This window comes from Tinamus guttatus, unplaced genomic scaffold, assembly GCF_059628265.1.
Source record: "Tinamus guttatus ecotype Peru unplaced genomic scaffold, ASM5962826v1 Tinamus_guttatus_pri_ptg001473l, whole genome shotgun sequence".
Taxonomy (NCBI): domain Eukaryota; kingdom Metazoa; phylum Chordata; class Aves; order Tinamiformes; family Tinamidae; genus Tinamus; species Tinamus guttatus.
In genome coordinates this window covers 25675-37439 of record NW_028290007.1, presented here as the reverse complement: position 1 = coordinate 37439, position 11765 = coordinate 25675, and the positions used below count along the sequence as shown (strand labels likewise).

General features: G+C 64.1%; 1 protein-coding gene across 1 annotated transcript in view; it reads right to left on the bottom strand.

Annotated features, from left to right (window-relative positions):
- Positions 1-907: 907 nt before the first annotated feature.
- SMC1A (structural maintenance of chromosomes 1A) overlaps positions 908-11765 on the bottom strand; it is a gene marked incomplete at both ends in the record, with an annotated part of 35925 nt that continues 25067 nt past the window's right edge. The window contains 7 exons of the mRNA XM_088539192.1: positions 908-1059; positions 2711-2865; positions 7526-7682; positions 8737-8847; positions 9875-10028; positions 11299-11444; positions 11532-11673. Coding sequence (XP_088395318.1) covers positions 908-1059; positions 2711-2865; positions 7526-7682; positions 8737-8847; positions 9875-10028; positions 11299-11444; positions 11532-11673 — 1017 coding nt within the window. The remainder of the gene's footprint in view (positions 1060-2710; positions 2866-7525; positions 7683-8736; positions 8848-9874; positions 10029-11298; positions 11445-11531; positions 11674-11765) is intronic.

Sequence of the window (11765 nt, the reverse complement as noted above, 5' to 3'; positions counted from 1 at the left end):
CGGGGGGGGTTTGGATGGCCCTAGGTGGCCCTGGGGGCTCCCAGGGGGTCCCGGAGGGGCCTGTGGTGGCCCCGGGTGGCCCCACGGGGACCTCAGGGGGGTCCGGGTGGCCCTGGGTGGCCCCGGGGGTTCTCAGCAGGGTCTGGGTGGCGCCGTGGTGGCCCTTCATGACCCTGAGTAGCCCCAGGGGGACCTCAGGGGGGTCCAGATGGCCCTGGGTGGCCCCAGGGACTCCCAGGGGGTCCTGGAGTGGCCTGTGGTGGCCCTGGATGACCCTGAGTGGCCCCAGGGGGACCTCAGGGGGGTCTGGGTAGCCCTGTGTGACCCTGGGGGTCCTCAGGGGGGTCCAGGGTGACCCCAGGTGGCCCTGAGTGGCCCTGAGGGGGACTCAACAGCGTCCGGGTGGCCCCGGGGTGGGTCTGGATGGCCCTAGGTGGCCCTGGGGTCTCCCAGGGGGTCCCGGAGGGGCCTGTGGTGGCCCCGAGTGGCCCCAGGGGGACCTCAGGGGGCCCCGGGGGTTCTCAGCAAGGTCTGGATGGCCCCGTGGTGGCCCTGGATGACCTTGAGTGGCCCCAGGGGGACCTCAGGGGGGTCTGGGTGGCCCTGGGGGCTCCCAGAGGGTTCTGGAGGGGCCTGTGGTGGCCCCAGGTGGCCCTGAGTAGCCCCAGGGGGACCTCAGGGGGGTCCAGATGGCCCTAGGTGGCCACAGGGACTCCCAGGGGGTCCTGGAGTGGCCTGTGGTGGCCCTGGATGACCCTGAGTGGCCCCAGGGGGACCTCAGGGGGGTCTGGGTGGCCCTGGGTGACCCCGGGGGTCCTCAGGGGGGTCCAGGTGGCCCTGGGTGGCCCTGGGTGGCCCTGGGGGGGTCCAGGTGGCCCCGGGTGTCCCCGGGTGTCCCCGGTGTCACCTGTGGATGGCGAAGAGCAGCGCGAGGGCGGCCACCGTCTTCTCGCCGCCCGACAGGTTGTCCATGGGCCGGAACCGCTTGCCGGGGGCAACGCAGTTGTAGTTGATGCCGTCCAGGTAGGGCTCCTCGGGGTTCTCCGGGCCCAGGAACGCCTGGGGACAATGGGGACAACGGGGACAATGGGGACAATGGGGACAACGGGGACGCGGGGGGGCTCCTCGGGGTTCAGGAACGCCTGGGGACAACGGGGGACAACGGGGACAACGGGGACGCGGGGGGGCTCCTCGGGGTCCAGGAACGCCTGGGGACTGGGTACAGTGACACAGGGGACAGCAGGGATGCTCCCATGGTGATGGGACACCATGATGAGAGAACACCATGATGAGGGGACACTCTGGTGATGGGACATCATGCTGGAGGGACACCACGATGAGGGGACACTGTGATGGAAGGACACCACAATGACAGAACCCCATGATGAGGGGACACCACGATGAGGGGACACCACAATGCTGCAACATCCTGGTGATGGGACATCATGATGGAGGGAACACCATGATGGATGGGCACTATGATGAGGGGACACCATGATGACGGGACACGCTGGTGATGGGTCATCATGATGGAGGAACACCATGATGAGGGGACACTGTGATGGAAGGACACCATGATGACGGGACCCCATGATGAGGGGACACCACAATGAGGGGACACTCTGGTGATGGGACATCATGATGGAGGGGACAGCCTGGTGATGGGACACCATGATAGAGGAACACCATGATGAGGGGACACCATGATGATGGAACACCGTGCTGATGGGACATCATGATGGAGGGACACCATGACGAGGGGACACTATGATGAGGGGACACCACGATGAGGGGACACCTCAGTAATGGGACACCCTTGTGATGGGAAACCATGATGGATGGACACCATGACGAGGGGACACCGTGATGGAAGGACACCACAAGGACGGGACATCACGATGAGGGGACACCACATTGAGGGGACACCTCAGTAATGGGACACCCTCATGATGGGACATCATGATGGAGGGACGCCATGATGGATGGACACTATGATGAGGGAACACCATGATGATGGAACACCCTGGTGATGGGACATCATGATGGATGGACACCACAATGAGGGGACACTGTGATGGAAGGACACCATGACGACGGGACCCCATGATGAGGGGACACCACAATGAGGGGACACTCTGGTGATGGGACATCATGATGGAGGGGACAGCCTGGTGATGGGACACCATGATGAGGGAACACCATGATGAGGGGACATCATGATGGAGGAACACCATGAGGGATGGACACTATGATGAGGGGACACCATGATGACGGGACACCCTGGTGATGGGACATCATGATGGAGGAACACCACGATGAGGGGACACCATGATGAGGGGACACCCTGGTGATGGGACACCATGCTAACGGAACATCATGATGAGGAGACACCCCAGTAATGGGACATCATGATGGAGGGACACCATGATGGAGGGACACCATGATGAAGGGACACCATGATGATGGAACACCGTGCTGATGGGACATCATGATGGAGGGACACCATGACGAGGGGACATCATGATGGAAGGACACCACAACGATGGGACACCATGATGAGGGGACACCATGATGATAGAACATCCTGGTGACGGGACATCATGATGGAGGGACACCACAAGGACGGGACCCCATGACGAGGGGACACCACGCCGAGGGGCCGCCCCGGTGCCAGGCCACCCCGCGGAGGGGACGCGCGCGCCGGGCGCACCTGGGCGCTGCTGTTCCGTGACAGGGCCTTGTAGATGTCGTCGATGTTGGTGGCCACGGCCTCGAAGCAGGCGGTGAAGCGGTCGAAGCGCTCCTTCTTCATCTGCTCGAACGCCTGCTTGGCCTTCTTGGCGCGCTTGCGGGCGGCCTCGAACTCTGGGGACAAAGGGGGACACAGAGGGACAATGAGGGACAAGGAGGGACAATGAGGGACAATGAGAGACAAAGAGGGACAAAGAGGGACAATGACAGACAAGGACGGACAAGGAGGGACAATGAGGGAGCTCCAATGCCTGCTTGGCCTTCTTGGCGCGCTTGAGGGCGGCCTTGAACTCTGGGGACACAGAGGGACAATGAGGGACAAGGAGGGACAGGGAGGGACAATGAGAGACAGGGAGGGACAATGAGGGACAAGGAGGGACAATGAGGGACAGGGAGGGACAATGAGGGGACAATGAGAGACAGGGAGGGATAATGAGGGACAGGGGGGGACAAGGAGGGACAAGGAGGGGACAACAAGGGATCTCCGACGCCTGCTTGGCCTTCTTGGCACGCTAGCGGGCGGCCTCGAACTCTGGGGACACAGAGGGACAATGAGGGACAATGAGGGACAGGGAGGGACAAGGAGAGACAAGGAGGGACAAGGAGGACAAGGAGGGACAGGGAGGGACAAGGAGGGACAGCAGGGACAGCTGAGCGCAGCCTCCAACTCTGGGGACAAGGAGGGACAATGAGGGACAATGAGGGACAAGGAGGGACAGGGAGGGACAGCAGGGACAATGAGGGACAGTGAGGGATCTCCAATGCCTGATGGGTCTTCTTGGTGTGCTTGAGGGTGGCCTCGAACTCTGGGGACAAAGAGGGACAAGGAGGGACAATGAGGGACAGGGAGGGACAGCAGGGACAATGAGGGACAATGAGGGACAGGGAGGGACAATGAGGGACAATGAGGGACAATGAGGGACAGCAGGGACAATGAGGGACAAGGAGGGACAGGGAGGGACAGCAGGGACAATGAGGGATCTCCAACGCCTGCTTGGCCTTCTTGGCGCGCTTGCGGGCGGCCTCGAACTCTGGGGACAAAGAGGGACAATGAGGGACAAGGAGGGACAATGACGGACAAAGAGGAACAAAGAGGAACAATGAGGGACAATGAGGGACAATGAGGGACAAGGAGGGACAAGGAGGGACAATGAGGGACAGGGAGGGACACCAGGGACAATGAGGGACAAGGAGGGACAAGGAGGGACAGCAGGGACAATGAGGGGACAACAAGGGAGCTCCAACGCCTGCTTGGCCTTCTTGGCGCGCTTGAGGGTGGCCTCGAACTCTGGGGACACAGAGGGACAATGAGGGACAGGGAGGGACAATGAGGGACAAGGAGGGACAAGAAGGACAGGGAGGGACAAGGAGGGACAGGGGGGACAGGGGGGACAAGGAGGGACAAGGAGGGACAAGGAGGGACAGAGAGGGACAACAGGGACAGCTGAGCGCAGCCTCCAACTCTGGGGACAGAGAGGGACAATGAGGGACAGGGAGGGACAATGAGGGACAATGAGGGACACCAGGGACAATGAGGGACAAGGAGGGACAGGGAGGGACAGGGAGGGACAATGAGGGACAAGGAGGGACAATGAGGGGACAACAGGGGACCTCCAACGCCTTCTTGGCGCGCTTGAGGGTGGCCTCGAACTCTGGGGACAGAGGGGACAGTGAGGGAACACAGGGGACAGCGAGGGTCTCCTGGGACTTGTTGCAGATGCTCCCCATGTCCCCACGGTGTCCATGTGTCCCCATGGTGTCTCCATGGTGTCCCCATGTCCCCATGGTGTCCCCGTGGTGTCCCCTACCGTCCGAGGTCTCCTGGAACTTGTCGCGGACGCTCTCCAGCTTCTCCATGGCCTTCATGTTGGGCGCCGCGATGCGCTGCAGGACGCCGTGTCCCCCCGTGTCCCGTGTCCCCATGGTGTCCCCATGTCCCCATGGTGTCCCCATGTCCCCGTGGTGTCCCCTACCGTCCGAGGTCTCCTGGAACTTGTCGCGGACGCTCTCCAGCTTCTCCATGGCCTTCATGTTGGGCGCCGCGATGCGCTGCAGGACGCCGTGTCCCCCCGTGTCCCGTGTCCCCATGGTGTCCCCATGTCCCCATGGTGTCCCCATGGTGTCCCCATGGTGTCCCCTACCGTCCGAGGTCTCCTGGAACTTGTCGCGGACGCTCTCCAGCTTCTCCATGGCCTTCATGTTGGGTGCCGCGAGGCGCTGCAGGACGCCGTGTCCCCCCGTGCCCCGTGTCCCCATGTCCCCATGGTGTCCCCATGGTGTCCCCGTGGTGTCCCCATGTCCCCGTGGTGTCCCCTACCGTCCGAGGTCTCCTGGAACTTGTCGCGGACGCTCTCCAGCTTCTCCATGGCCTTCATGTTGGGTGCCGCGATGCGCTGCAGGACGCCGTGTCCCCCCGTGCCCCGTGTCCCCATGTCCCCATGGTGTCCCCATGGTGTCCCCGTGGTGTCCCCATGTCCCCGTGGTGTCCCCTACCGTCCGAGGTCTCCTGGAACTTGTCGCGGACGCTCTCCAGCTTCTCCATGGCCTTCATGTTGGGCGCCGCGATGCGCTGCAGGACGCCGTGTCCCCCCGTGTCCCGTGTCCCCATGGTGTCCCCATGTCCCCATGGTGTCCCCATGTCCCCGTGGTGTCCCCTACCGTCCGAGGTCTCCTGGAACTTGTCGCGGACGCTCTCCAGCTTCTCCATGGCCTTCATGTTGGGCGCCGCGATGCGCTGCAGGACGCCGTGTCCCCCCGTGCCCCGTGTCCCCATGTCCCCATGGTGTCCCCATGGTGTCCCCGTGGTGTCCCCATGTCCCCGTGGTGTCCCCTACCGTCCGAGGTCTCCTGGAACTTGTCGCGGACGCTCTCCAGCTTCTCCATGGCCTTCATGTTGGGTGCCGCGATGCGCTGCAGGACGCCGTGTCCCCCCGTGCCCCGTGTCCCCATGTCCCCATGGTGTCCCCATGGTGTCCCCATGGTGTCCCCTACCGTCCGAGGTCTCCTGGAACTTGTCGCGGACGCTCTCCAGCTTCTCCATGGCCTTCATGTTGGGTGCCGCGAGGCGCTGCAGGACGCCGTGTCCCCCCGTGTCCCCATGTCCCCATGCTGTCCCCATGGTGTCCCCATGGTGTCCCCATGTCCCCAGGGTGTCCCCTACCGTCCGAGGTCTCCTGGAACTTGTCGTGGACGCTCTCCAGCTTCTCCATGGCCTTCATGTTGGGCGCCGCGATGCGCTGCAGGACGCCGTGTCCCCCCGTGCCCCGTGTCCCCACGTCCCCATGGTGTCCCCATGTCCCCATGGTGTCCCCATGGTGTCCCCATGTCCCCAGGGTGTCCCCTACCGTCCGAGGTCTCCTGGAACTTGTCGCGGACGCTCTCCAGCTTCTCCATGGCCTTCATGTTGGGCGCCGCGATGCGCTGCAGGACGCCGTGTCCCCCCGTGCCCCGTGTCCCCGTGGTGTCCCCATGTCCCCATGGTGTCCCCATGTCCCCAGGGTGTCCCCTACCGTCCGAGGTCTCCTGGAACTTGTCGCGGACGCTCTCCAGCTTCTCCATGGCCTTCATGTTGGGCGCCGCGATGCGCTGCAGGACGCCGTGTCCCCCCGTGCCCCGTGTCCCCATGTCCCCATGGTGTCCCCACGTCCCCATGGTGTCCCCATGTCCCCGTGGTGTCCCCATGGTGTCCCCATGGTGTCCCCAGGGTGTCCCCTACCGTCCGAGGTCTCCTGGAACTTGTCGCGGACGCTCTCCAGCTTCTCCATGGCCTTCATGTTGGGCGCCGCGATGCGCTGCAGGACGCCGTGTCCCCCCGTGTCCCGTGTCCCCATGTCCCCATGGTGTCCCCGTGGTGTCCCCATGTCCCCAGGGTGTCCCCATGTCCCCATGGTGTCCCCATGGTGTCCCCATGGTGTCCCCTACCGTCCGAGGTCTCCTGGAACTTGTCGCGGACGCTCTCCAGCTTCTCCATGGCCTTCATGTTGGGTGCCGCGAGGCGCTGCAGGACGCCGTGTCCCCCCATGCCCCGTGTCCCCATGTCCCCATGGTGTCCCCATGGTGTCCCCATGTCCCCGTGGTGTCCCCTACCGTCCGAGGTCTCCTGGAACTTGTCGCGGACGCTCTCCAGCTTCTCCATGGCCTTCATGTTGGGCGCCGCGATGCGCTGCAGGACGCCGTGTCCCCCCGTGCCCCGTGTCCCCATGTCCCCATGGTGTCCCCATGGTGTCCCCATGGTGTCCCCATGGTGTCCCCTACCGTCCGAGGTCTCCTGGAACTTGTCGCGGACGCTCTCCAGCTTCTCCATGGCCTTCATGTTGGGCGCCGCGATGCGCTGCAGGACGCCGTGTCCCCCCGTGCCCCGTGTCCCCGTGGTGTCCCCATGTCCCCATGGTGTCCCCATGGTGTCCCCATGGTGTCCCCATGGTGTCCCCTACCGTCCGAGGTCTCCTGGAACTTGTCGCGGACGCTCTCCAGCTTCTCCATGGCCTTCATGTTGGGCGCCGCGATGCGCTGCAGGACGCCGTGTCCCCCCGTGCCCCGTGTCCCCGTGGTGTCCCCATGTCCCCATGGTGTCCCCATGGTGTCCCCATGTCCCCGTGGTGTCCCCTACCGTCCGAGGTCTCCTGGAACTTGTCGCGGACGCTCTCCAGCTTCTCCATGGCCTTCATGTTGGGCGCCGCGATGCGCTGCAGGACGCCGTGTCCCCCCGTGCCCCGTGTCCCCATGGTGTCCCCATGTCCCCATGGTGTCCCCATGTCCCCGTGGTGTCCCCTACCGTCCGAGGTCTCCTGGAACTTGTCCCGGACGCTCTCCAGCTTCTCCATGGCCTTCATGTTGGGCGCCGCGATGCGCTGCAGGACGCTCTGCTGCTCCGTCAGCCGCTGTTGAAGCGTCGCCATCTCCTGCCGGATCTCGTCCTCCGCCTGCGCGTCCTGGGGGCGGAGCCATCAGGGGGGCGGGGCCTATCGATGGGCGGGGCCTCTCGGGGGGGTGGGGCCTCTCGGGGGGCGGGGCCTCAGGGGTCAGGGGTACAGGGAAAGGGTTGGAGCTATAGGAGAAGGGGCGGGGCTATGGGGAAAAGGGCGGAGCTTTAGGGAAATGGGTGGGGCTATAGGGAAATGGGCGGAGCTTTAGGGAAATGGGAGGGGCTACAGGGAAAAGGGAGGGGCTATAGGGAAATGGGAGGGGCTACAGGGAAAGGGGAGGGGCTATAGGGGAAGGGGCGGGGCTATAAGGGAAGGGGCGGGGGCACAGGGAATGGGGAGGGGTGATAGGGGAAGGGGTGGAGCTTTGGGGGAAGGGACAGAGCAATAAGGGGAGGGGCTATAGGGGAAAGGGGCGGGGCTAGAGGGAAAAGGGGGGCTGTAGGGGAAGGGGTGGAGCTATAGGGAAAAGGGAGGGGCTATAAGGAAAGGGGAGGGGCTGTAGGGGAAGGGGTGGAGCTATAGGGAAAAGGGAGGGACTACAAGGAAAGGGGAGGGGCTGTAGGGGAAGGGGTGGAGCTACAGGAAAAGGGAGGGGCTATAAGGAAAGGGGAGGGGCTGTAGGGGAAGGGGTGGAGCTACAGGAAAAGGGAGGGGCTATAAGGAAAGGGGAGGGGCTGTAGGGGAAGGGGTGGAGCTACAGGAAAAGGGAGGGGCTACAAGAAAAGGGGGGCTGTAAGGGAAGGGGTGGAGCTACAGGAAAAGGGAGGGGCTACAAGGAAAGGGGAGGGGCTGTAGGGGAAGGGGTGGAGCTATAGGGAAAGGGAGAGGCTCTGGGGGCAGGGGCGGGGCTCTGGGGCAGGGCGGGGCTCTAGGGGCGGGGCTCCGGGGGGGCACGCCCCTCCCTTAAAGGGCCGGCGCACCTTGAGCTCTAGGGGCGGGGCTCTGGGGCAGGGCGGGGCTCGGGGGCGGGGCTCTGGGGCAGGGCGGGGCTCGGGGGCGGGGCGGGGCTCTAGGGGCGGGGCTCCGGGGGGCATGCCCCTCCCTTAAAGGGCCGGCGCACCTTGAGCTCCTCGGGCAGGTCCCCGTAGTCGATCTCGATGAGGGCCTCGCGCGCGTAGAGACTGGACGAGCGCTGGGACGCGCCGGCCGCGTCGTCACCCGCGGTGCCGCCCTGCGCGGGGACACCGTGTCACCGCGTGTCACCTCCCACCGGTGTCACCCTGTGTGTCCCCCCTGGTGCCACCCACCTCCTGTGACGCGGTGCTGCCCCGCATGGGGATGTGGTGGGGACACGGCCGCGGTGTCACCATGTCCCCCCCCCCGGTGTCACCCACCTCCTGTGACGCGGTGCCATCCTGCACGGGGACACGGTCACCATGTCCCTGTGTCCCCCGTGTCACCCACCTCCTGCGACTCACTTGATGCCACCCTGTGCAGGGCCACCATGTCACCCCTGGTGTCACCCACCCCCTGTGATGTGCTCAGTGCCACCCTGTGCAGTGTCACTGTGTCCCCCCGTGTCACCCACCTCCTGCGACGCGGTGGGGACACGGCCGCGGTGTCACCATGTCCCCCCCCCCGGTGTCACTATGTCCCCCCCCCCGGTGTCACCCACCTCCTGTGACTCACTTGATGCCACCCTGCACGGTGTCCCCATGTCCCCCCCCATGTCACCTACCTCCTGTGACGCTCTCAGTGCCACCCTGAGCAGTGTCCCCATGTCCCCCCCGGTGTCACCATGTCCCCCCCCCGGTGTCACCCACCTCCTGTGACGCGGTACCACCCTGCGCAGTGTCCCCGTGTCCCCCATGTCACCTACCTCCTATGACGCTCTCAGTGCCACCCTGCGCAGTGTCCCCATGTCCCCCCCGGTGTCACCCACCTCCTGCGCCGCAGTGGGGACCCAGCCGTGGTGTCACCATGTCCCCCCCATGTCACCCACCTCCTGCGACTCACTTGATGCCACCCTGTGCAGTGTCCCCGTGTCCCCAGGTGTCACCCACCTCCTGCAACTCACTTGATGCCACCCTGTGCAGTGTCCCCATGTCCCCCCCGTGTCACCCACCTCCTGAGATGTGGTCCGCCGCGCGCGGGGACGCGGTGGGGACACGGCCGTGGTGTCACCACGTCCCCCAGTGTCACCCACCTCCTGTGACACACTCGGTGCCACCCTGCACAGTGTCCCCGGTGTCACCCACCTCCTCCTGGCTGATGTCGTCCATGGTGCCCTTGGCCAGCGGCAGTTTGATGTCCTGCATCTTGCAGGCCTGCAGCAGGTTGTGGCGGTCGCTGCGCTTCTGCTCCAGCTTCGTCTCGATGGCCGTCACCTCCTTCTGCAGGTGCGTCATCTCCCTGGGGACACCAAAGAGGTGGCAGCAAGGGGTGCCGTTGAGTGGGGCCACCAAGGGGTGGCATCACCAAGGGGTGGCATCAATGGGTCCACCAAGGGGTGGCATCAATGGGTCCACCAAGGGGTGGCACCGCCAAGGGGTGGCATCAATGGATCCATCAAGGGGTGGCATCGAGTGGGGTCACCAAGGGGTGTCATCCACCAAGGGGTGGTATCAATGGGTCCACCAAGGGGTGGTATCAAGTGAGGCCACCAAGGGGTGGCATCAAGTGGTGACATCAAGTGGGGGCACCAAAGAGGTGGCATCAATGGGTCCACCAAAGGGTGGCATCGAGCAGGGGCATCAAGGGGTGGCATCAAGAGGTGGCATTAATGGGTCCACCAGGAGGTGACATCAATGTGGGGCCACCAAGGGGTGGCATCTAGTGGGGCCACCAAGAGGTGGCATCAAGAGGTGGCATTAATGGGTCCACCAGGAGGTGACATCAATGGGGGGCCACCAAGGGGTGGCATCTAGTGGGGCCACCAAGGGGTGACATTGAGTGGGGCCACCAAGGGGTGACATCGAGTAGGGGCATCAAAGAGGTGGCATTAAGTGGTATCCACCAAGGGTGGCATTGAGTGTTGTCTACCAAGGGGGTGGCATCAAGAGGTGACATCAAGTGGGGGCACCAAAGAGGTGGCATCAATGGGTCCACCAAGGGGTGGCACCTAGTAGGGCCACCAAGGGGTGCCATTGAGCGAGTGACATCAAAGAGGTGGCATCAATGGGTCCACCAATGGGTGACATCAAGTAGGGGCACCAAAGAGGTGGCATCAATGGGTCCACCAAGGGGTGGCATCTAGTAGGGCCACCAAGGGGGTGCCATTGAGCGGGTGGCATCAAAGAGGTGGCATCAATGGGTCCACCAATGGGTGACATCAAGTAGGGGCACCAAAGAGGTGGCATCAATGGGTCCACCAAGGGGTGGCATCTAGTAGGGCCACCAAGGGGGTGCCATTGAGTGGGTGGCATCAAAGAGGTGGCATCAATGGGTTCACCAATGGGTGACATCAAGTGGGTGGCATCAATGGATCCACCAATGGGTGACATCAAGTAGGGGCATCAAGGGGTGGCATCAATGGGTCCACCAAGGGGTGACATCAAGTAGGGGCCACCAAGCGACTCCATCAAGGGGCTGCCACCAAGGGGAGGCCCCTCTTGGCCCCGCCCCACCCAAGCCCCGCCCCCTCGCATGGCCCCACCCCTCACTTGTTGGCCCCGCCCCTCACTTGTTGGCCCCGCCCAGCTTCTTGCGGATCTCGTCCATCTCGTGGTTCTTGTCGTTGACCTCAGACTTCTTGGCCAGGTGCTGGTTCTTGAGGTCCTGCAGCTGCGCCATGGTCTCGTCGATGATCTTCATGTGCCGCTGCTCCTCCTGGGGACGCGGAGGGGACGTCAGCGCCGCCCGCGTCCCCACCGTGTCCCCGTGTCCCCCTGGGTCCCCCCCGTGTCCCCGCGTCACCTTCTTGAGCTTCTCGATCTCGGCCTCGTCCTTGCGCACGCCCTGCTCCCACATGAGGACCTTCTCCTGCTCCTCGCGGAGCTGGTTGCGCTCGAAGTCCAGCTGGATGCCCAGGCGGGTCTTCTGGTTCTCGAACTCCAGCCTGGGGACACCGAGGGTCACCAAGTGTCACCAAGTGTCACCAAGGGTCACCAAGATGTCACCATGCAGCCCCAACTGTCCCTGATGTGCCCC